General features: G+C 40.0%; 2 protein-coding genes and 1 long non-coding RNA gene across 4 annotated transcripts; 1 reads left to right on the top strand and 2 right to left on the bottom strand.

The window, feature by feature from the left end:
• The first annotated feature begins 4,023 nt into the window (after positions 1–4,023).
• Positions 4,024–6,307, top strand: LOC309708680. The gene is made up of 4 exons (XR_014277310.1): positions 4,024–4,222; positions 4,750–4,927; positions 5,003–5,217; positions 5,957–6,307. It is a non-coding gene; the product is annotated as an uncharacterized lncRNA (long non-coding RNA).
• Positions 6,308–6,427: 120 nt separating this feature from the next.
• On the bottom strand, positions 6,428–11,359 carry LOC309718870 (hyaluronan and proteoglycan link protein 3-like). The gene is made up of 7 exons (XM_082554481.1): positions 11,278–11,359; positions 11,094–11,149; positions 10,286–10,447; positions 9,985–10,207; positions 9,744–9,889; positions 8,264–8,566; positions 6,428–7,833 (listed from the first exon to the last, which is right to left on the bottom strand). The coding sequence occupies exons 1-7, from the start codon at positions 11,331–11,333 to the stop codon at positions 7,538–7,540; spliced, it is 1,242 nt and encodes a 413-aa protein (XP_082410607.1). The 5' UTR covers positions 11,334–11,359; the 3' UTR covers positions 6,428–7,537.
• Positions 11,360–13,134: 1,775 nt separating this feature from the next.
• LOC309710898 (lactadherin-like) lies at positions 13,135–22,787 on the bottom strand. 2 transcript variants are annotated; one of them, XM_082540753.1, is made up of 10 exons: positions 22,513–22,787; positions 20,404–20,529; positions 20,192–20,323; positions 17,335–17,448; positions 16,962–17,143; positions 16,719–16,874; positions 15,845–15,989; positions 14,937–15,121; positions 14,319–14,471; positions 13,135–13,910 (listed from the first exon to the last, which is right to left on the bottom strand). In XM_082540753.1, exons 1-10 carry the CDS (start codon positions 22,586–22,588, stop codon positions 13,767–13,769), a joined length of 1,413 nt encoding a protein of 470 aa, XP_082396879.1. In that variant the 5' UTR covers positions 22,589–22,787; the 3' UTR covers positions 13,135–13,766. The 2 variants fall into 2 exon arrangements, with proteins under 2 accessions (XP_082396879.1, XP_082396878.1); XM_082540752.1 differs by having other exon boundaries at positions 14,937–15,139.
• Between the last annotated feature and the right edge of the window lie 820 nt (positions 22,788–23,607).

A 23,607-nucleotide genomic window follows, 5' to 3' on the forward strand; every position in this document is an offset into this window, starting at 1 on the left:
CGACACTAGAGCTGGTAAAGTTGCATGACAATGACTCACAAGATTTCTGGAACAATGTCTTTTTGACATATGAGACCAGATTACAGATCTTTGGCTGTAATGCACGGTAGCATATTTGAAAAAAAAACAAAAAACAAAAAACAAAACAAGACGCCATATCAGCACAAACACCTCATACCAACTAAACATGGTGGTGGTGTCATTGAGCTGACCACAAACTCAACTGTAGGCCATGTGGGCATCTGTGTGACAACTAAAGGTTGGAAAGAACGGGGTCGTTCAACAGGACTTGAGCTCAAGCACAGCAGTAAATCTACAACAGAATGGCTGAAAATGATAAGTCCAGACTTCAGCTCGACTGAAATACTGTGGCAAGACTTAGGCATGCATAACTAATGGTAATAAACTTCAATGAAGTGGAGCAGTGTTGTATAGAAGAGTGGGCCATAATTCCTCCACAGTGATGTGAAAGGCTGATAAAGTTATACAGAAAACCATTACTTCAAGTTGTTGCTGTTGAAGCTGGTTCTACAAGCTACTGAGGCATGGTGTATATTTAGGTTTTCAGAGTCCTGTAAAATCTCTCACACATTGCTGTATTGGCAGATTGCTGTATAATGTTGGCTAATTACAATTTACCGTAACCTGACCTGCAAGGCAATTAGCACCTGTATTGGAAACAGGATATTTTTTCCCTAAAACAAAATTGCTATAAAGCCATTACAAAGGACCATGAAGTGGAACTATATTGCATATTCTGCTGTTGGCTCTAATGTGAGAACAAAATGAATGAATCCACCTAATGCATGTTTTTGTGAAGAATTACTTGTTATGCAAGGTAGATTATTAAAAGTCCACATTGTAAAGCCAACAAACCAAACATTTGTGTACTTGGCAGCCTCATATTTGGTCAAATTTTATCCACCGCCTTTGTTTTGTTTCTATTTCGAGGCATTTTTACACATGGCTGTAAAACTGCACTCTTTGTGTCTTTCCTTTCCAATAAAACACAGATGCCATAGCTTGCCAAACACACAGTGCTCTGCTTTCGGGTCAGTTTCGGGAACCAGTTACTCAACAGAAAAACAGGTTTTAGATCATTTTATACAAACAAACCAATTTGTATAAAATGACTCACAATAGGATGCCCTGTTTCCATTTAACGAGAGATTCATAAAAAGGATGTTTGTGTACAGAGAAAGTAGTTTCACAAAGAAAAGCAGTAAGAAGGTGGCACTCTCTGAAGGTCGTTTTCTGTCTAGCATTTAATGACTTATATCTGATTGTTGATTCACTGATTGTCTGGGATCTAAAACGATCATTTCCTCCTTTTTTTTCTTTTCTCCTTTTCAATTCCTATGTGAGCAGTTTATGAGATGACTGGGGTTGCTTATTTTGTCTGCAAAAGTCCTTGTGTTGTATTACACTGACTCCACCGTGTGGCAAAGCAGAGGAAATTCCTCAAAGGATCAAACACCGGAGATACAATCAACACCTGTTGGGACACCTGAGGATCAAAGTGTCTTATCTGGAATCAAGGGGCGGCAGGAGGACGAGGAGTGGGATTAGCTCCTCTTTGCTCACCATCTTTTCCAAGTGGTGGGATTGTGCCTTTCTTAGGATGTACTTCAAGGAATTATTTGCTTTAGCTCTCACTGTGGTTGTATAGGGACTGAATCACTCATAAAGTTTTATAGTTGAATGACAGTTTTATATTATTATATTAAAGCGAAACTCTGAAAACATCATATTTTTGTTTCTGTTATATATAAACGGACAATTCTTTGGTTGAAATGGAGGCTTTTCGGTAAGCAATGAGAACCACAACCTTTAAATCCACCAGATGACAGTCATATGTTTTGGTTGTAATGTGGAGCTCAAGGATATATGTAGCATCTACTTATTTAAAACAAAGCATTTTAAATTCTTATCAACATGACATTCATGCCTTAATTTCACATGATCCCCCATCTGCATCACACAGCCAGGCAAGATAATAGATTTCCTTGATTTCCTGAACTCAGCGTGAATATCATGCAGGAAATTATTTTCAAAGGCAACTTAATTGAGCGTGAGGAGTTCTGGGTGGCAAAGCTTTGACCTCTGAAAATCTGAAATGAAATATTATGTGTGAACAGTGAGAAGAAAGCAGAAACGTCAGTGTACATTCACACACCCCTCAGTATCTTTCAGGTGTATGAGGCATTTGTGTTTGAGACAGTGCAATATTTGGTTTGACTGTGAGTCAGCATCTCGAGTATGGTTGGGATCATGTTGGGAAGTTCAATAACAAAAACTTCACCTAATAAAAACTATGTCCTGTCTAAAGTCTGGTACAGATAGAGTAAACAGCAGCATTAACAGTAAAGAAACATCATGTAAAATATTGTTTTTCCCTTTTAAGCAGCTTTAAGGTTGTCAGTATCATCTTGATCCTCGGCTCCCAGCTTTCCCCCTATTATCTTTTTTTCCAGGTATATCTTTAAACGTAAAACTATCTACAGCAGATGAAAAGTATCCGAGAGTCATGTTATTAAAAAACAGGGGAACAAAATCCACCAAAGACCTGACAGGACCTGCTCCATCTACACTGTTCACTGAAGCATCATCAGAAATATTCACAGTGGAAGGGTGGTAGTCGAGAAACCATTCTCAAGGAAGGAAACAGGGAGAAAAGGCACAGGCATGCCAAGTTACATAAAAACTGTTCTAAAAATCAGTGACAAGAAGTCTTATGGAGTGATGAATCCAAATGTAAGGTTTTTGCTTCAAAATCATCATCAGCAAGTATAGAGGAGGTCAGGAGTGAGGTGAGTGCCTACAGCCTCTGTAAAACACGAGGGTTTGTGGCTTCATTTCAGCAACTGCTGTTCTGCACAGAAAAGTGCTGTGAAATTTTAATCCAGCATGAAATACCATTTGGAAAGTTTCTGGGAACCGCATTTGTTTTAGCATCACAATAATCCCAAACACATTCTCAATGCATTGGAAGCTCACCTAGATAGAAAAACACATAGTGGAAAACTATCAGTCATGGATTGGCCTCCACAGAGCCTGGACCTCAACCTTAGTGTGGGAGAAATTTGACAGAGAACACAACAAAAGGCAAAACATTCAAAGAAGAGCTTTGAATGTCCTTCAAGAAGCCTGAAGAACTATTCCTGAAGACTATTTAAAGAAGGAAGCTGTCTAAGAAAGTTCAGGGTGTGTCAAAGGATAAAGATGGTCATAATAAATATTGACTGTCATGTTCATTAGAACTGTACAAACTCAAAAAATCGCTGCATTTATTTAGCAGTTTTCTAGCAAAATATAAAGACAAGAGCGGTGACTCAAGATTTGTGCATACTTCTTTACTGATAACTGTACTTACTGTTTATAGATAGCAGTGGTTACAGTTTTACATCAGAACTGGTGCAAGTTACGATCAAGTTTGCACATGTACTTTAGGCTGTGGACTTAGTAAAGGGGGGGGGGGGGGATTAATGTTAAAGGTTTTGTAAAATTCAATTAAAAGACTCAAATTATTGTTGACAGGAACCAGGAGGAGGCAGTAAAGCAATTTAAAGGATAACCAATTGCTGTTATATTCATAGAAAAGACTGGAAAAGGCTTCAGGTAGTTCTGTGAGCAAGACGGACAGTGACCAACAGTTCAATGCAAATATTGTTTTAGCTAGCAACTAACAGTTATTATGAGCCTTTTATATTCATAGGAGGTTAACTCTTCTGTCTGGTAGCTAATTGGCTTACAGGCAACATATCAGATAGGCTGATATGTATGCTATCATAACACTGGAAATTGTTTGCTTATATTTGTATTTAACATAAGAGAAGCAAAAGAGTAACTTTAACCCTAAAAATGGTTAGCAGTCGGTGACAAAGCTGGTTTATAAGCCTTTAGAAAGATGTGGGCATGCTGAATAATGTTACCTGCATGTTACTACAAACTGAGCATCACACTAAGAGGCGAGTTACATCAAAGGTTTTGACTGTAACAAAATAACTATCATTTCAGAGCACCGACGCTTCCCCTGGTCAGGTGAACGTGAGGATGACGAAAATGAGTACAAAAATGTTAATGTGTACAGACAGACACTTCAAAACCAGAGGGAGGCAGCAAAGCAATATAAAGGGTGAAAAACTGCAGTGAGCTCCCCAAAGAAGAAGAGCAGGCCTCAGGTAGCTCTGTGAGAAAGATGGACAGTCCCAAGCAGTTAAATGTAAGTATTTTTATTCTAGGCAGCATTGATTATAAGTCTTTTGCCTTCATAGCAGGTTGACTGTTTTCTATTTGGCAACTAACTAAGTGTCATTCAGCTTATCTAGCAGGTGGCTAACAATGAAGCTAGTCATTAGTCACAGGAACTGTTTGTTTGCATTTTTCTTTTTTGACCTAAACAAGGTCAAAAAAGAAAAATGCAAACAAACAGTTTGCATCTCTTAAACAAAGAGATGCAAAGGAGTAAGTTTAACTCTGAAAAAGGCTAGCAGTTGCTGACAAACATAGTCTAAGAGTCATTAAAAGTGATTCAACTGCAATCAGAATTACACATTTTTTTCCCTTGCATTGGACACATTAAATAACACAAATTAAAACTTTATAATTCCACATTGCTGTTTCCAAGTAATTGCATTTCTACTAAGCTTCCTTGCTGTCGTACCTCCAGCAGAAATCAGGACTTGTTATTGGCTGCCCTTCTTCGTGCATCTGATATTTTCGGATTAATGACTTTATTATCTGTTCCAGTTTCACGTGTCTATCCGGAAGGGATCTTCTATTCCTGCTCTGCAAAAATGCAACACTTGCTGTTCTCCAGGAAAATTTCATTGTCCGTTTTGTTCACCTGAAATTTTCAAACCCACAAACCGCCCCAGTCTTAGGATCCACTTGGACAGCCATCAAAGGGAAGCCTTTGAAACTGGAAGTATGTTTCAGAACTTTAAGTTTAAGTTAAACCAACTCATTCCTAATCATGATGTTTACATCTTTTCTGTTTCAGAATACACCTTCCACAGGTGTAGACTCCAGTGCAGAAGTCAGGCGCATTACCACTGTTTGTACTGCAAAGCCACAGTGATAAGAAGGAAAACTTTCCACAGTCATCTGTCATTTTGCAGTGAGCAACAACAGAGGAGGGTCCGGAAATTATCCAAACTACAGGCTGAATTGACACAAAGATTCCAAAATGACAGAGGGAGCCCTTCATATGACATGGTGAGGGTGTGATGGTGTAGTGCTGCACATGCTCTACGTTAAAGCAGATATGCATTATCTCTTAACAATGTTCCTAAATATTTAGTGTGCATGTCTATAGTTTTATTAAATACTTTGTGTGTGGTCTAGTGGAAAAGCTGTAGCCACTTTAGAAAGAGACTCAGTCACTTCCAATTGGTCAGCTTGTCCAAACAAAGCAAACCAGCATTTATTAAAAACATCAGGGGGACATCCAAGAAATTTATAGATGGGGCACAGCTCCCCTTCTCTGAAGGAAAAAGAGATGGCCCAGAATGAGTGGATGTCTCTGATATTCAACATTCATGATAACTGGGGCTGAGGGGGTTGAGAGAATGGGTTTCATTTTAAGATTTTTACAGACCTTTAATTGTAGTAGAGTACCTTTCTATTTATATTAATAAAATCATGCACTGCCAGCCATATATCAGACAAGCAGCAGTCACCTAATACCCATTACCTTCAACCAGCTGCTTCTGTTTCATTGCTAAATTTAAATATGCTAACATCGGTTGACGGTCCCACTGATTACCACAATCCTTATGGCGAGATGTGAACCCTGCACATATTTAAGCTATTTGCTTAATAGCTCCAAATGTTTCAGTGTGTTCTTTCAACGTTGTTGATGTGGAACCAGTTCTACCAATTGAGCATCAAACCAACAAAAAGGAAAGTCATCCAAGAGATTTTAATTGGTTTAAAAAATGTTTTATCTTTACAGGAGAGGGATGTGAACGGTAACGGCATAACTATCGTCTCAGATTCAGAGGGCCAAGATTCAGAGGGCCAAAACAGCCACAGAGCCAGCGGCGGCCATTCTGTGTCTCACAGTTTCACCAGATCAGGCAAATGTGACACTGGGAGGAAAATGAAGAGGAGTACAGAGATGGACTCCTCTAAATGTCACAAAGGAGTACAGACAGACACTCCAAAACCACAAGACTGCGATGAGTATTACTTTATGACCCTCACGAAAGTGTTTAAGAAGTTGGCTCCTCAGAAAAAGGCAGGGGTCAGGATGAAAATCGAGCATCTTCTTCTCGAAGCTCAATTTACATAGAGAAGAGCATACCGTCTTTTTATATATATATATATATATATATATATATATATATATATATATATATATATATATATATATATATATATATATATATATATATATATATATATATATATATATATATATATAAATATATAAATAAAAATAAAAATACAGATTTATTTATTTTGATTGCACATGAATTACTTAAAGAAGTGGAAGTGATATGTTTTCTTTTTCACTGTGGACAAAGCCTGGAGTGTTTTGTGTCTTTGTGCCAGGCTACTGCATCTCAAATGCAAACTTACAACATGACAATTATTTCAAACATTTCAGTATTTAATATAAATGTGTGCGAATTAGCAGGATAGTTGAATTCAAACACTTTTTTTTTTAGTTTAACAATTAACAGACTTATTTGTTGAGGACAGGTGGCATGCTTGAGTTATACATTCAAACACTGAGCAGCAGCAGAGAGACAAAACCAGATGTTCTGTATGAGGATCTTTATTTGTAATAAATAGGATATATATTTCCATTAAAAAAAATCAACTAGACGGCTCCTTTGCTAGATTTTGAGTTGATTGTCATGTGCTTCAGATACGATGTAAGTACAACTTGGTGAGACATCACAGTAAATGCTTTACGTTCATATATGAAAGAGGAAATCAGACAGCAACTTTGTTGAATGTTATTTTCCTTCTCCCCAGGTTTTCGTTTTATATTCCTGCTGTCTCTCAGCTATAGTAAAAGTGAAAGGAAAATTTTTTTTTAAAAAGTACAGGAATGCTAGTATTTGAGCTCTGAATCCTCGTGTCAAATATAACGAGGGATTTTCTTTTTACTATTCTGTTGGAGTATTTAAAGCTCCATAGCATAGTGGTTTACATATGGATCCAAGAAGTGAAAAAGCTCTACAAAAACTGCTAAATCAAATGTGCAGTGCTAGCTGATGTGGTGAGCCCTTGTTAATGAAGAAACAGCTGAAAGTAGTTTTATTCTACTTGAATAATTTCAGTGGTAATTATAAGTAAAATCTGTAGTAGCTCACATGGAAAGAAATGTATATGAGTTTAGATTCTTTCTTTTTTTTTTAAATGTTGTAGCATTAAAGTTTCTTCTGTTCATCATCTTGTGAACCTGTAGATGTTTTGCAGACTGCAGAAGTGCACTCGTCTACAGTGTTAAGCATCCTGTTGGCTATAATAACAATTTTAAAAAATATTTAAATGTTATGGCCCACCAAGGATGGGTGGAGATCTACACTCTTTCAGTATCTAACTTGTAGCAGTAGACTCCATGCTTGTGCTGCGGAGGTGGGAAACCAAAGCTGCGTACCCCTGGCTCAGACAGACCACAGTTACTTCGAGGTCTGGTGATGGGATAGCGAACGCTTCCATCGGCCAGCCAGCCGGCATCACAGCGGTCAAGCCCCGTGAACTTCCACGCAGAATACAGCTGTCCAACTTTGGCAATCTCTGCTCCGTCCTCCTGACACGCATGCTGAGCTTCAGTCAGGTTCATCTTGTGAGAGGACTGAAGGTAGTAGACTCTCCCTTAGAATAAAACACATTTATTTTGACAGTTAGCTGCACAGACGTGTTTCAGACTGCTATATAGCTGCGATTTATCACCCATAAATGCTAATGTGTATTTGTACTTGAGTTTCTGTAAAATTAATTATGATGAATTAGAACATTCAGTTAGGTCATTTATTCATACACTATATGTATAAATAAATGGAGGCTCAAGTAATGAGTCTTAGCACCTTTAAAGAGAGGGATAATGGGAATCTGTGCCACTGTGCTCTTCAGAAATGAGGGTGTGAAACTGCTAAGTAATGGATCTGCTAATCTTTGTCAGTGTGGGCATCTTGACATGTCACAGTAAGGAAAACACAATTACACATCAGGAAATGGCCACTCAATATCACTTTAGCTTCTCTGTGGCCTTGTTGACCTCGCATCACCTTCTGCTTCGCCTCACCTTGGAGCAAAGAGGAGAAACAGAAGACATCGTAGTGATTAGGGTAGAGGTGAAGTCTATCGTAGCGGCGGACACCCGGGGCGAGGCGGGCTCCCCCGCAGGGCTCCCTGGACTGCGTGATCGGATACTGGACTGTCCCATCAGCTAGCCAACCGGCATTGCACCAGTTCATTCCCTCTTTCCAACACTGGAAGAGCTGTGTGATGGTGGCCACTGTCGAGTCCTGCTCCTTACAGGCTTGCTGGGCTCCCAGGAAGCTCAGATGGTAACGACCATGAGGGTGTTGGTAGGGAAACACCACACCTGGGTGGAAGATTCAATCAGACATCAGAATATCTATGTGGACTTCAAAGTGTGTCAAGCTTTCACTGCTATTGTTATTTCAGCTATTGTTACTACTTTGCTTACCAGGTGATACTACCACTGGCTTGTGGGGTTTTTGTTGTTGTTTTGTTTTTTTTAAATTCCAGTAAGTAGGTTTGCAATCATCTGCTCTTACTACAAACTACAAAACGGAACACTTTGATCTGCAACAGTGGGAAATCACAGGCTACTGGGTCAGCTGAACCAAACAGATGAGTGGTTAAAGTTAATTGTGTGGTTTTCTATGGCAACTCAATTTGGAAAGTAAAATGTTTGTCAGTTGTTTGCAGGGGTTTTTTTTCTTTTCTTTTTTGTCTTTTTTTGTCTTTTTTTTTTTAAATTGATTATTTATTTGCAAATGTAAGCAGTCTGCTTTTATAATGGATATCCACACCAGCGGTCCCCAACCCCCGGGCCACAGACCGCTACCGGTCCGTAAGTCGTTTGGTAACGGCCGTAAAAGATGAGGCTCGGATGCGAAATTTCTGGTTTTCAGGGTTTTTATGGCCTGTATTTATATAGGCGCTTTTCTAGTCCCTAAGGACCCCAAAGCGCTTTACATATCCAGTCATCCACCCATTCACACACACATTCACATACTGGTGATGGCAAGCTACATTGTAGCCACAGCCACCCTGGGGCGCACTGACAGAGGCGAGGCTGCCGGACACTGGCGCCACCGGGCCCTCTGACCACCACCAGTAGGCAACGGGTGAAGTGTCTTGCCCAAGGACACAACAACCGAGACTGTCTGAGCCGGGGCTCGAACCGGTAACCTTCCGATTACAAGGCGAACTCCTAACTCTTGAGCCACGATCGCCCCATTTTTATCGGTTTTTAGCTTGTCAGAGGTTTTTTTTCCGACGTTTTTATCGTTAACTCTTTCTCTGGGAATTTTCCCTTGTGTTATGAATAAATCATCTTCTTTTTGGTACCGGTACCGGTTTTATTTTGTTGAATTTCTCCGCGACACCTTAATGACCAGTCCGTGAAAATATTGTCGGACTTAAACTGGTCCGTGGTGCAAAAAAGTTTGGGGACCGCTGATCTAGACTCTACATGTCGCAGCTTTCATTCACGGAAGCAAACAGGATAGCTGAAGGTGTAAATGCAGTACCTTGTAGCTCTAGGTGAACCACTGCGCTTTGGTCCTCCAGTCCATCCACCACAGTACATCGATAGCGACCTGTATCATTCAGCCAGAGTTTATTCAACACAAGTGCAGCATCTCCTGGGAAATCCTGTCGGAGCTGCACACGACCCCTGCCCGACAGACAGTGCATGTTAATAGTTTAAAGAAAAACATGGTCAAACAGTCAGCGATCAGGTTATCTTATTCAGTTGATCATATCTTTAACCTGAAATCTCCAAAACTTCGGAATCGAGTCCCGAAAGCCACGATCACATCAGTCTCCTGTCCCCCAGCGGCGGGCAGCCAGGACCACTTGACCCGGACCTCCCTTGGTGAGCTCGGCACAGGCTCATACCAAAATCTGCATTGTAGGGTCGCATTACCCCCTCTGACCGAAAGCACTGATTGCTCAGCAGAGTCCACGTAGAGTTTCATACCAATAAAATGAACTGCAGAATAAATACAGATTTAACTTATCATACTAATTTTATATTAAAAGGTTAGGGTCTGAGCAATAATGTGCATACGTTCGTTGTTGCCGCTTTCATTGAGGTAGTCACCGTAGAAGAAGCTGTTTTGGGTTGGGGGGGCAGCCGGGGCCCAGTCTGAGAGAACCAGGTGAGCTATGAACAACAATACAGTCTGGAAGCACCAAATCATCATCATCAGTGTCTGCACAATCCTCAAACCTGCGAAGAGAAAAAATATTAGCTAATTAATCATTAAAGGTCATGGAGCAGGATGGACAAGATCAGAAATGAGTTCAGCAGAGGAGCGGCTCAGACTGAGCAGCTTGGAGACAAGGAGAGGCAAGGCTGAGGTGGTTAGGGCATGTGCAGAGTCGGGATAGTGGATATAGTCGACAAAAGATGTTGAATATGGAGATGACAGGGAGGAGGACAAAAAAGTATTTGTTCTCGAGGGTTTTTAAAAAAAAAATGAAGACTCTGCTTGCTGTATTGTGAACACTGGATGTTATAATAAAGCAGCAGCAGTAAAGGAAAGCACGATACAATTTTAGCAGGTGTGCCAAATGTAATGACCTCACTGTATATAGTTTGCTGTGTTTATACAGGGAAAATGCGTTTTCACACTGCGGGACTGTCACTTAAAGTGACTTCAGTGTTTAGATGTAACAATAGCCATTAATGTTCGTCACAGTAGTTTTCTCGTTAAAAAAAATCTGGTAATTCTTTGTTTTTACATTCATCAGGTCCCAATCAGCCCAAATATCAAAGAGAAATTAAAAATGCAGGAGGTTAAAGCTAACAAATTATATCTGACGTACAGTTGTTATAATAATAATAATTATTATTAGATGGCTTTCTCACTTACCGCGAAATTGTCTGCGTGGTTTTTCCACCTCGTGTGAAAGGTCTGATGTTGGAGAGCTGGAGGCAAAGTGATTAAAAATATTCCCAGGATATTAATACCGCATTTAGCTTCCCCTCGGTCTCTGTCGATGATAAAAAACAGGTGCAGCTATGGGCCAGTTAATAATGATGAAGAATGTCCTGACCTTCTCCCCGAGGAGTGTCGGGTCGTACCGCTGCTCTGATTCTTAAGCACAGTCATCAAGCTGCTGGAAACATCCCCGTGTGTGTCTCTTTGTGCAAGCTGTGGTAGGTAGGGCATCTGCGGTTCAAGAAGACCTACAGAAATTACCCCCACCCCCGCAAAGTAAGCGCAGTTACAGTGGTTTATAGCTTTAAAGGAAAGTTAAAGATCATCGTGATTTTGATGGAAATTTAGCCTTTTATGTTACGCATATTATTCTACTATTGGGTAAAGTCTTTGTGGAGGCTCTATAAAAAATATTAAGGTCACCACAGTAATACACTTCAACAGGAACGGCACATGGGATCGCTGAGCGGCTGTTTGTGGAGGAAAACTCTTTGAAAGCAGATACTTGTTGTGGAGGGCAGCAGCATTTACTAGAAACACTAGAAACACCGTAATCTTTAAAAAGAGCTCCTTTTATGGTGTGGAAAACATGACCTACACAGTCACATACAGCAGACACAAACAGTGAAGAAGTATCATGTGTTAGAGATGCTTTGACCTCCACTGCTTTTATTTTACAGAGATGAAAGATGTTGCCAGAGGCCAAACATGCCAGGATTGTGAGCTTATGGGCTAACAAGGTGTAATTACTGGTGTAAAGAGCAAGCTGAAGTCTTCTGCAAGAACTGCATTCAAGCGTTTGCGATAACTGGCAACGAGTCTCTCTTGCTGTGGAGGAGTTTGGCACACTCTTTATTACAGAATTGTTTTATTCAGACATACTGGAGGGTTTTCAAGCATGAGTGGTGTGTTAAGTATCAGATCAAAGTCCAGATTTTAATTATGCCACTTTCAATTTTTTATTTTTTGAACCATTCAGAGATGAACTTGCTGGTGTGTTTTGGAATATCCAAGTGTGCTAGCACTTCAGGAAAGCACCAAAACATCCGCAGACCATCACACTACCACCACCATGTTTCACTGTTGCTATGAAGTTCTTTTTATGAAATGCTGTTAGTTTTACGCAGATGTAACAGACTCAAAACTTCCTAAACGTTCAGCTTTGGTCTTGTCAGTTCACAGAATAGTTTCCCCAAAGTCATCAAGATGTTTTTGGCACATGTAAGACGAGCCATTGTGTTCTCTAGAGTCAGCAGTGGTTTTCTCTTTGAACTCTCCCATGGATGCCATTTTTGCCACGTCTCTTTCTTATTGCTGTATCATGTATTCATTTATTACATAAACAGGCTGTTTGACCTAATTTGGATGTTAGAAAACAGTTTAAGAGTGATTCCTGTACTTTTATACTGCGTGTCACTCACTCAAATTTGACGTCCACGTTTCCACTGTTTGGTAGAGATTCCCATTGGATGTGAGAGTAAAATAAAACTGCTATAAAAGTGGAATCACATTGAAACCTTATAAAAAGGACATAAAATTGTAAACATAATAGTAAGTTAAAGGATGAGTTTTTGTATATCAGTGTTTAAGAAATGATTTCCTGAATTCCTTAGCTTCAATTTCACCATCACCAGGCTGAGCATGAAGACTCACATCATGTTTTGTGTGGTTAGAACAGTTTGTTTTTTGCGAAACAAAGAGGAACGCAGCCAACGCCAGGCTGCTCAAAAACTGCACCTTCTTTTAAGTTTTATCTCCTTTTAAATGCTGAGTTGTACAAAAGAATGCTCACTTTTGTCTTCTTTATCTACGCCTTCATTTTGTACCCTGTGTACATGACTCTGCTAACAAGTCAGCTCATGCTTAAATCAGCTGTGAGCATCTACTCTAACATGGGCACTCTAACAGCTCAAAAATGGATTTTTGTGTCTCAGCTGAAAAGATACACAAAGTGTAGAAAGAGTTTTTTTTTTTTAAAACATTTAATAATGTTAACCAACAGTGAATTAAAAAAGCAATGCAAAACGTTGCTGTTTTCTACATATTTCACATTTTTTGTAAAAAGAATTAGTTGGTCATGAAATTAAATTTAGGAACAAAGCAAAAAGGTGTCAAAATGTGTTTAACCCCCCCCCCAAAAACAAACAAACAGAAAACCCTACTCATCCGTGGAGTCAAAATGTGAAAGTTATCATTTTCCTGCTCTGGACAAGCGTTCCTGTCCTGTGTGGTTGAAAATGCCATAAATACACTCTGTATTACACCGGGAAAATCTCAGGGCTTGCATTCTTAGACAGACTAAGAGAAGATCTGTGCAAAAAAAAGCTCCTAAAGGACAAATTATCAATCTGTGAGGGATCTGTGAGCAGTTCAATGTTGCAGCATCAAACAAACTTTTAGCAATGTAAACATTAGGGGGGGGGGGGGTTGCTACAGTCAAAGTGCTACAAGTGTTAAAGTCCAAGCTATTCAGCAAATATGATTCCCATGGAGTAAAAAACAAAGCAAATGATTCTGTTTGCGATCCGTCCTCCGCTGTGGTGCGAGCAGACGGAGCATCTGAGGATGAGGATGGAGTGCTGATAAATGGTTATTGACTAGTTTCTAATCATCGCAGCCCAACAGCTCCATGCGCAGAGTGATGCGCTCGTGCCATTCCCAGGGGATGACTCGGACGTATCGAGCATAGACCGGAGGCTCAAAAACATTCTTCTTATGGGTGTTGTTGTCAGTGTTTCCCTGGAAGAGCTGCAAAAACATGTTAAGGTTACTGTTAAATGAAAACACATTGTTTTGAACACACCTTACTCCCATTTACACGTGTCAGTGACTGTTTTTGTGCATGCGTGGGTGTGTGAGTGTGTGTTTTGTTTGTTAGATTACAATTTTTTTCTGAAGTGGAGGTGAAGTGGAATTTTCTATGATTTTGTGTAGGTTTTTTAATACTGCTCCTGTTTTTCTACCTTACTGAATCAAAATATTGTTTTGTCATATTGTATTTTATTACGTTTTGTTTAATGTTTTGGATGCTGCAACACAGCAATTTCTCAACTTTTGAGATAATAAAGTATATCTTACCTTATTTTTAACGTAGCTTTGACATATATGGAAAAAAAAAAGAGGAAATGGCATTTCAGGTATTCACATACGTCTGACCTTATCATTTCCGGTGTTCTCCTTCACTGTACTCCAGGACTCCCCATCATTGCTGTAAGCAACTTTAAACACTGATACAAACTGCACTACTCCAAAGTCCTTTGCACCCTGTGTGATGATGCCCGTGAGGCGCTTTGTCTTCTCTAGATCAACCTAAGATAAGATAAGATAACCTTTATTAGTCCCACACGTGGGAAATTTGTTTTGTCACAGCAGGAAGTGGACAGTGCAAAAGTTATGAGGCAAAAATTAGAATACAATAAGAATAAATACAGTACACAACTGTACAGAATAGAATAAAATAAAATACTATATACAGTAGAATAAAATAAAATAAATATACAATAAGATAAAAATAGAATACAAATACAAATACTATATACAACTGAGTAAAAATACAACGATGACAGAAAGGATTATTGCACTTAGTATTATTGCATATGTATGGATGTGTGTGCTTGATCAGTTAAAGTCTTTATTATGGAGTCTGACAGCAGTGGGGAGGAAAGACCTGCGAAATCTCTCCGGGGAAGGAGCAGGAAAAAAATGGCATTACCAACTAGTAACTTCAAAGAAAACAAGATTTTTAAAAAAGGTGACTGCTGCGGTTTCCCTCACCTGGATCCACTCTGAGCGGTTGTTGTAAGCAGGAGACCATGCATTAGTCTTCCCCACCTTATCCAGCCGGGCAAACTGAGGGTGCCACGTGAAAGTATCAATGCCCCACGTGCGGTAAGAGCTGGAGGCTGAAAGCTGCCCGTCTGAGATGAACCGAGACTTCATACCAAGAGGCTCTGAGCAACCTGCCGTGTTTGAATAAACTGTGAATCAAAAGGCAGACGGACAGACGGAGGGAGGGGGAAGCCAAAGCAACAGAAAGAGAAAAGAGGGGAAAAATTGAAATCACCCGACAGAAAAGAAGAATCAACTTCACCCAACATTTTAAGAATGACGAACATTCACAAAGCGAGTGACTGATTACAATCACAAATACCCACCAGTGACCGAGTGAAAGGAAAAAAACAGAAGAGCCACACAATGCAGAAGAAAGCATGCAACATAGCACACAGAGCTGTTTTTCTTTAAACCTTTTAGCATTAAGATCAAATAAGACAAAAGCTGAAGATGGACAAAAACACAGCCGGCAGTGTTTTTATTCTTGAGTGCTTGAAATGGCTTCTTTTGTTGTTTCATAATAAGGACTGTACCCACAGAGCTATAGTGGATAACTTCTATGTGGTCAAACTAGGCTAGATGTGGTGCAATTAAATTTCAAAAGTCTGTCATTTCACCTGTCAGCAAGACCACAGTAAGAAGACATCAACACAGTAGCACAAGACACACTAACGATGCTGCGAGGAGTTATGCAGTTTAGGTTAAGGGTTCACAGAGGCTGTGACCTGACTTCGACTTAGCGTACACCACCTGTCCTTTTTCATTATTGTCCTATCTTTTTTATCTAACTGCTTTTGCTCGCTGACCTTGCTGTAAGTGTTACGGCTGTGCTGGAAGTTTATTGTGTTTACCGTGAAGTTCACAGCCCAGCAGCTCCATGCGCAGCGTGCAGGCCCTGCGACAAACCACGGGGATGATGCGGATGTACTGGGCCACGATAGGAACGTCAAAAAGGTTTGTCTTTGTGCGGTCGTTATCTATGTTGCCCACAAAAACCTGCAGCAAACAAACACAGGTGAGCAAACTGAATAAACAAAGTCAACAAGAACACTCAGAGAGCACAACTAACTCCCACCAAAGGGCAAGGGCTATACTAAAACTGTTTTATGATGTTTTTATTACAACATGATGATGTCAGCCTGTAATGGCGTCACGGTGTGTTTTATAGCTCTCTCTATGCCCTTTCATATGATAGATTACTCAATATGGTTTCTTTAAATTCTTTTCAAGATCAACTATGATCTTGTTGATTTTGAAGGTCAAGGTCAAATGCTTAGCTACCCTAGATACCCAGGTCCCCCAAGGGTAGTATATAGTTGTGAAGTTTGAAGACAAAGAGAATAATCCTTATTTGTCCTGCACTGGACTTTGGTGCAACAGGGCGGTCTGGGCTGCCTACCCTTCAGCTTTTTTTGATTGGCTGCCTCTTACAAACAGAGGGTTCAAACAAGAGGTGGGTGGAGCTTGTCAGTGAGAGCAGATATCATCTGTCATCTCAGGAACACAGCTCTAAATAAACATCAGGGAGAGGCATGAGTTGAAAAAAAAAGTCTGGCTCATTGGGATTACTTCTACACCTCATCTCATTGTTCTAGATTGTTTAACACCTTAATATCGACATCCACCACTGTAAGAGTATCTATGTGTTAGAAAATGAGAAAAAGCTTAACAGGTCCACTTTAAACACAATAGAAAATAACATATGTAGTACAAAGTTGTGTCTACCTTATCCCTCTGCTGGCCATCCACTTTGTAAGTGATGTAGGAGTTTCCATCAAGGCTGCTTGCCACCTTGAAGGCTTTGATGTACTCAGCTGTGCCCAGGCGACTGGCACCCTGAGTGATGATGCCCGTCAGACGCATAATCTTCTGCATATTAATCTGTTGTAACCAAAACGCCATGGGTCAGTGAGCATCTGGACAGGTCATGCACTGCTCAGTCTCGTCAAAAGCATTCACTTCTCTCACCTCGATCCAGGGGTTCTTGTCGTGTGTGGCTGACGTCCAGGCGTTGACGATGCCTTGGTTGTTCAGTCGAGCCAACTCTGGGCCCCAGCGCTGAAGACCCAGAATGCCATAGTGCACAGAGGAAGCAGAAATCTGGGACTCCACGATTGCTCCTCCCTCCATCCCCAGCAGAGAAACACACCCTGGGGTATGAGATGGAGGGATTTTTTGTTACTCTTGCCACGCTTTAGATCTTTTTCTCATGCTTGAGTGAGCCACGCTTACAAGGATATCTCATCAGTTTTTAAGTTCTTTAAAAAATGTTGAGGCAAAGCGAGTAACAACAGGCTGTCAGGCTGTTTGAAATGTGTGTGTCTAATGGTGGTGCACATACGTAGCTGGCACTGCTTTCCAACATACGGTGAGGGGCACTGGCAGGAGTAGTCTCCATCCAGATCTCGGCATTGCCCTCCATTCTTACAAGGCTGTTTTTCACAATCATTTACATCTGAAAATCAAATTCAGAAATTACAAAACAAATAAATAAAACAACAACAACAAAAACAAAAACAAACAAAGAGTGCTTCAGATGCGGTTCACACTTGTCAAACAAGCACAAACATCTGAGGGAAAACTGGTGGAGGACTGAAGCAGGTGAATGACCATAATAATTTCACTGTGTCTCCAGCATTCAGCTGGTGACAAATAATTACTCTTCAATCTTATTGCGTTGACAGAAGTGGCCCTGAGGCATGGCGTCATTGAAGAAGGAAAAGTGAACAGGTGGGAACAGCGGAAACTTTGAAGTTATATCCTTGTCGTGTCACCTGACACACTTACACACCAACTATTCTGGCAACAAGCTAGAACATCTGCTCAACAGCAGTATACACAAACTGAGCTCTTTAAAAAAAAAGAAAAAAAAAGAAGGTATTTCAAATAATAGTGAAATTTGTCATTAAGTATCATTAATGTTTCTCCTTTGATTGAAGGTCCAGTTTTGATTGAAGGTCCACTGTCTAGGTAATGCTTGGTAATCTCCACAAGGTGGCACACTCATACAACATGAAGACTACAGACAGTTGGGATGATTACACATTTTTCTTCTCTACTGTTTGAAAAAGAACCTATTCATTTTTAAACCAAGCAGTGAGATTGCACACCAAACAATATTCCTTCAGTTTTTAAAAGGCAAAATGTGACTGAAAGTAAGCAGCTAAGAAGACAAAAGGTGCTGTTTTACTAAATGACCAGTATATAGATTGCTTTGTAATAATAGTAGGTTATGTTAAGTCTTTGTGTTTGGTTTGTATTGAAAACCAGTGTGTACCATGTTTATGATGTTTTCCCAAACCCGCAGCCAGAGGAGGTCAGCCCCACTCCCTGCTCCATGAAAAATCCACAAGCAGAAAATCTCAGCCGCATCAATGAATTATATGATCTACACAGCAGAATACACTGTCTTCTGCTTTTTCATCTCTGTGTGAGAAATAGTATGCGCACTGGCTAATACAGGGATATGACATATGATGATACAACATAATATATAGTTTATAATCTGAATATAAATTAACTGTTGTAAAATTGCAATGATACAGTGCTTTTATAAGGTGTTATAGGTGCATAAATGCTACAAATGCGTCATTTTAGCCAGATGGTAGGTGGTTGCTAGGCAATGTGATGGCATAATATTGTATATAGATAAGAAACTTTAGGGTCCTAATGTACCTATGTGTCAATTTTGTTTGCTTAACTCTAACTGTGTAGGAGGAGTTTACGTGCAAACTTTTATAGTGACAGTGATAAAATCTAATACGATTTTTTTTTAAAAGGTAAAGTCCAAAAACGTTGTTACGTTATTAAGTTCAGACTTGATGAAAGCTGTGTAACTGACACCTAAGCAACACACATGCCTTATTTCACCTGTTTTAGTAACGCCAAGAAACTTCAGAATGAATGCAGGGCTGACGTAATGCCACATGGGTCTGTTTAATTCCTGTTCCAGTTAATGCTAAGAGGATTGGTCACAACAGCACGGGCACAGCACAGCTAATAACACTGAGAAACAAATGATCTTACCAAGAGGCAGACTGTGAAATAGCCTTTGCTTTTTTTTGCTACTTAAATCTGAAGCCTGAAGATCTGGCTTGTACTGAACATTTTATTTTTGTCAAGTGGAATTCATTTTCACACGCTCTGGCTTCACCTCAGTGACTTCTCAAAGGCTCTTTACCTACTATCACATCACTTGTTTTTTGTGGAGTGTTATTTCCGTGCATTTACTGGACATATTATATAGTGCGGCGTATATTGTCTGCCTGGTTCAAAATTAGAAAATATGGGAGTAGACGACCAGACTGCACCAACACTACAATTGGTGGTCAGAGCATGGGCTTTGGGAGGGTGAGCTGTTCCTCCACAAAAAGAGGAAAAGAGGGGAAAAAAAGCCTCTTCACAAAGTTATGCAAGATTTTGAATCAGAAGGTTTATACATTAAATCTTTTTCATCATTTTTGCTACCAAACTCACAGTTCAGGATGTCAGCCACTGCTCAGAGGTGTCTAGGAATAATATTCACACACACACACACACACACACACACACACACACACACACACACACACACAAACAAACAAAACCCATCCTAAGTTTGGCTCCCTTTTTGTTATTTTCTCATGCATTTGCTCCACTAATAATCCTCATGTTTTAATGCTAATTTTACAAGCAAACTTGTATTGGATTCTGCTATGAGGATATGACTGAATTCACTATTCATTTGACTGGGATAAAATAGATGCAATGTTGACCCTGTGTGAGAAGCATCTGCATGCTAAGAGACTTGGAGTGGTCTTTTACTAATTAGCCAAAGAGAATAACCACAGAAGCCACTGAATGGGCTCCTTTCATGAAGCTGCTGAGCGGACTACACATCCCTTTCATTGCCGAAGTTGTGACCGGAAGAAAAAACTCCTTGTGTTAAAACTTCTAGAGAAATCTGCTGCAAGTGGAGCTTGCTACTGTGTTTTTCACATTTTTGGGTAAGCTGTTCTCTAAAAAATACTACTTTGAAAGAAATTAGAATGCAACCCATTCCTAAACGATAAATCTTTTATGTCAACATTAAGTGGCCAGAAATTGTTTTAAAATTCATTGAATAAGGAGTTAAATGTCCTCTGGAGTACAGCAAGTAGTCTTATAGATGCAAAAAGGGTTCAGTTCAGGCTTTTGACTCATAGCCAGAAGTAACTTACTGATCTGGCAGTGCACTCCCTTAAAGCCGGGCTGGCACTTGCAGATGTACTCATTGAAAACATCTCCTCGTCTGGTCGGAGCGATGACCTCGCAGGACCCATCGTTCTTGCAGGGGTTGGGACTGCAAAGTCCTGAAGATGGAAAAAGAAAGGTGTTAATTTCGGTACGTGCTTCGGTGCTTTCCCACCAGAATTTTCCTTTTCAGCTCTACCTGTCTCTGTCAGGTTACAGCTGTCTCCACCAAAGCCATCGGCACAGATGCAGATGAAGGGTTCCTCTCCTACTCCAGTCACGCATGTTGCTCCATTGTAGCAGTGATTTACCTTACAGTAGTCAGCTGAGTGAAAGAGATAAAGGAAAGGCAGTGCAACGATTATTAGTATTTACTATTCACACCGCAGCTGCACATGCATGCATCCACTGCAAAAAGCACACATTTCTATAGTAGATAGTGAAAAAACAACAACAAACAACAAAACAAAAAAACTTGTCATTTAATTGTTTATCTATTAATTAATTACTTGTTGTAGTATGAATGGCCCGGGAGATGTCTTAATCAGCAGGAGAAGCTCCAAACCTCCAAAATATATGCCCTCCTTTACATTATTCAAACCTGCAGAGTGGGCCAAATTGGTGTCTTTGGCAGATAATTCTAGTTCCCGGGCATTATGTTTGATGCCCCAGGTCTAACAGATGGTATCGCTCAGCACTACCAACTCAATATAGCACTGCATTTCCCAAAGTTCAGTTCTATTGCAGATAATGTATGGTAAATGGTTGGGTACAGCCATCAGGTGTATCTAAAGAGTAACACAGAGATCTTTCCCTGGTGTTGCTGGAGTTTCTGCCCTGATCAGTGCTCCTGCAGTTTTTGCTGGGAGGCACTGAGTCACACATCATGCCTGGATTGTGTGAAATGATGGCTCAGACCTCAGTGGGAGCGGCAGGACAAAAGCTTATGAGTCATACGAGATCTCTCAAAGTTACAAAACCTTTACCTCATTATCTTTGTTTTCTTTTTCCAGTCTATTGACTCAACAGCAGCAGTCACCATTCAAACTGTGAGCAGCTCCAGGTACAACAAACTGCAATTTACTGGCATTTTGTTTGGCAGTGAGGCCAAAACCCTACATGAATTATTCTTGAATACAGCACAATCTATGTTTACGAAACTATTCGCCATGAAAACGGATCAGAAGAATAAACACATAAATAAATAGCCCAAAATACAGTGGAAATGTGACTCAATATAAAGTTTTATGTGGTTAAATTCTCAAAAAGTGTATCCCGAATAAATGCTGGAAAGTGTCTAAGGCTGTGTGAGCTGGAAAACAGCTGGTCCTATGATGTAGCCACTGTCTTTATGAGCCAACCTCTGACAGCAGAATGTGTTTATGTCCAGGATTAGCTGAGTTTTCCAGAAGCATGCGGATCTTTGAATAACAGACTAGGTACACAGCATGACAATACAGCAGCTCAGGGGTGGGACAGGATATGCACCACACCTGACAGACAGGTGGGACTCTGAATGTACACAACCACCATGAGAACAAAATCACATTTGCATGTTGAACTAAATTTAGATGAGTGGACAGCTGCTTCATGATGGCCCCAGACAGGAGCACAGATGGCATTAATTTCCTTTCCATCTGCATCAAATCCTTGTGAGTCCAGGTAGATGTCCACAGAGACAACTAAAGGGACACCTGTAAGTGTGCCTGTGAGAATAATGACATTTCTAGAAACACTGTCCACTGAGAAAGGGGAAAACAACCACGAGAACTGTTCACTACTGCAAGTATCGCTTCTTGTACAATGATCACTGCTCAGAATAGAGCTTAGTAATAACAGAGTATCACGTGTAATAACAGACCGGTCTCACATTTAATCACCTAGTCTACCAGGACAATAATGAGCTCACATTATCATAGGCATACGTCTACATTGACTGCTTTCAGGGGGCAAAAAAGTGCACAAAACTGAATCCTAAATGCTTAAGTAAGAATAGTAAAAATACTTGAGATATTTAGGCTACTGTTGTACATCTGCTGTTTTCTTTTCGCCCTGCATTACGTTGATTTATGTGAAAAGGAAAAACAAAAAGCAATCAAAGTAGGTCACTTCACAGTGAATTGACAATATAATGGGGAAAAGGGAAGCAAATGCCATGGAAAATACAACAAACAGCACCAGAGTCCCCTTAAGGAGAAATGGAGTCTAGTGTTAGAGGCAGAGACCTGTCAACAAAGTAAACTTTTAAGTTCTGCGTTAACGCAATATTCCGCTTTGATTCGTGTCGTTTATTCAAAAGGAAACTTACCTGTAACTGAATGCAGGCAAAGCAGCAGAGCAAATGTTCCTACATACGCTGGGGTTACATTTCCAGGACGTTTCATATTTGTTTTAGCCTTACTTTGTCCCGGGGGGTTGTTTGTCCGGAAAGACGCGCTACCTTTAAAATTTGAATACCAATGCGGCTTTGAAATGCAGTCGGAAATATCGCAATTCCGACTAAAACGCAGATGAAGAGCCGGGTGATAAATGGGAGAGCTGAGATTTTCGCTAATACCCGAGTTAACGACGTGTGACGTTTTCTGGTGGGCGGAGAGAAGTGAGGAGGAAGTCCTCTGATATTCATTCATGGCAGTCTGTTCGCCACTTCTTTCATTATTTTTTACTTCTTGTTGACTTCAAACTTACTTACTCCTACATTTAAACAAAACAACAAAGAACGAAAACAAATGTATTTATGTGCTATGGTGCTGGTCAATTTTTTAAATTGACTTTATGCATTCTAATATGCCTTACCATTAAAGGCATTTTCCACTTTAATTTTGTCTCTTCATCGTGAGTTAACTTTTATCTAAAATTAACTGAAAGTCGTTGAAAGGCATCAGTCAGCTTAATTACCTGTTATTCAACTTCATAGTGCACCCTAAAATATTTGTGCGTTGAATAACTTGTTTTATTGTGAGCATGTGAATGCACCACTACCCCCTCCCCTTGGCCAGATTGACAGGTTAGGCTGAGATTTGAATTAGCCCCAGGGATTATATACTGGAAACGAAAACACCTGTAGCATAGGGTACTGTGCAAAAGTCTTGAGCCACACCTCACTTTTTATTTCCCTTCTAAGGAGCCAGACTTTATTTAAATTCTTCTTTAACACTGGCCTATAAATCATTCAAGTATTTAAAACTCCCTAACTCAAGAGATGAGCCAGTGTTGTGTCTACACACGACATACAACTTAGTAAATAAGCAATTTTAATCGTATCTTTATGTTACTAGCAGCCTGCTTCCTATTTCTTTAGCTGAATCTAACCAAAGATAGCACAATTTGACAGCATTTTTGTACCAAATCAGCAATTACTGAAAAGCTATAAATTACAAAATGTAGTAAACAATCCAAAGAA

Source organism: Aulonocara stuartgranti (genome assembly GCF_965226115.1).
Source record: "Aulonocara stuartgranti genome assembly, chromosome: 1".
Taxonomy (NCBI): domain Eukaryota; kingdom Metazoa; phylum Chordata; class Actinopteri; order Cichliformes; family Cichlidae; genus Aulonocara; species Aulonocara stuartgranti.

Bases quoted from the DNA above. Each gene is read 5' to 3' on its own strand.
- LOC309710898 (XM_082540752.1), bottom strand. From the start codon at position 22,588: ATGAAACGTCCTGGAAATGTAACCCCAGCGTATGTAGGAACATTTGCT. The intron at 20,530-22,512 runs GTAAGTTTCCTT...TCTTTCACTCAG, and splicing joins TTGCCTGCATTCAGTTACAG to CTGACTACTGTAAGGTAAAT. The intron at 15,990-16,718 runs GTAGACACAACT...TGTTTGCTGCAG, and splicing joins ATGGCCAGCAGAGGGATAAG to GTTTTTGTGGGCAACATAGA.
- LOC309718870 (XM_082554481.1), bottom strand. From the start codon at position 11,333: ATGACTGTGCTTAAGAATCAGAGCAGCGGTACGACCCGACACTCCTCG. The intron at 9,890-9,984 runs GTTAAAGATATG...TCTGTCGGGCAG, and splicing joins CGAAGTTTTGGAGATTTCAG to GGGTCGTGTGCAGCTCCGAC. The intron at 7,834-8,263 runs GTGAGGCGAAGC...TTTTATTCTAAG, and splicing joins TTTCTCCTCTTTGCTCCAAG to GGAGAGTCTACTACCTTCAG.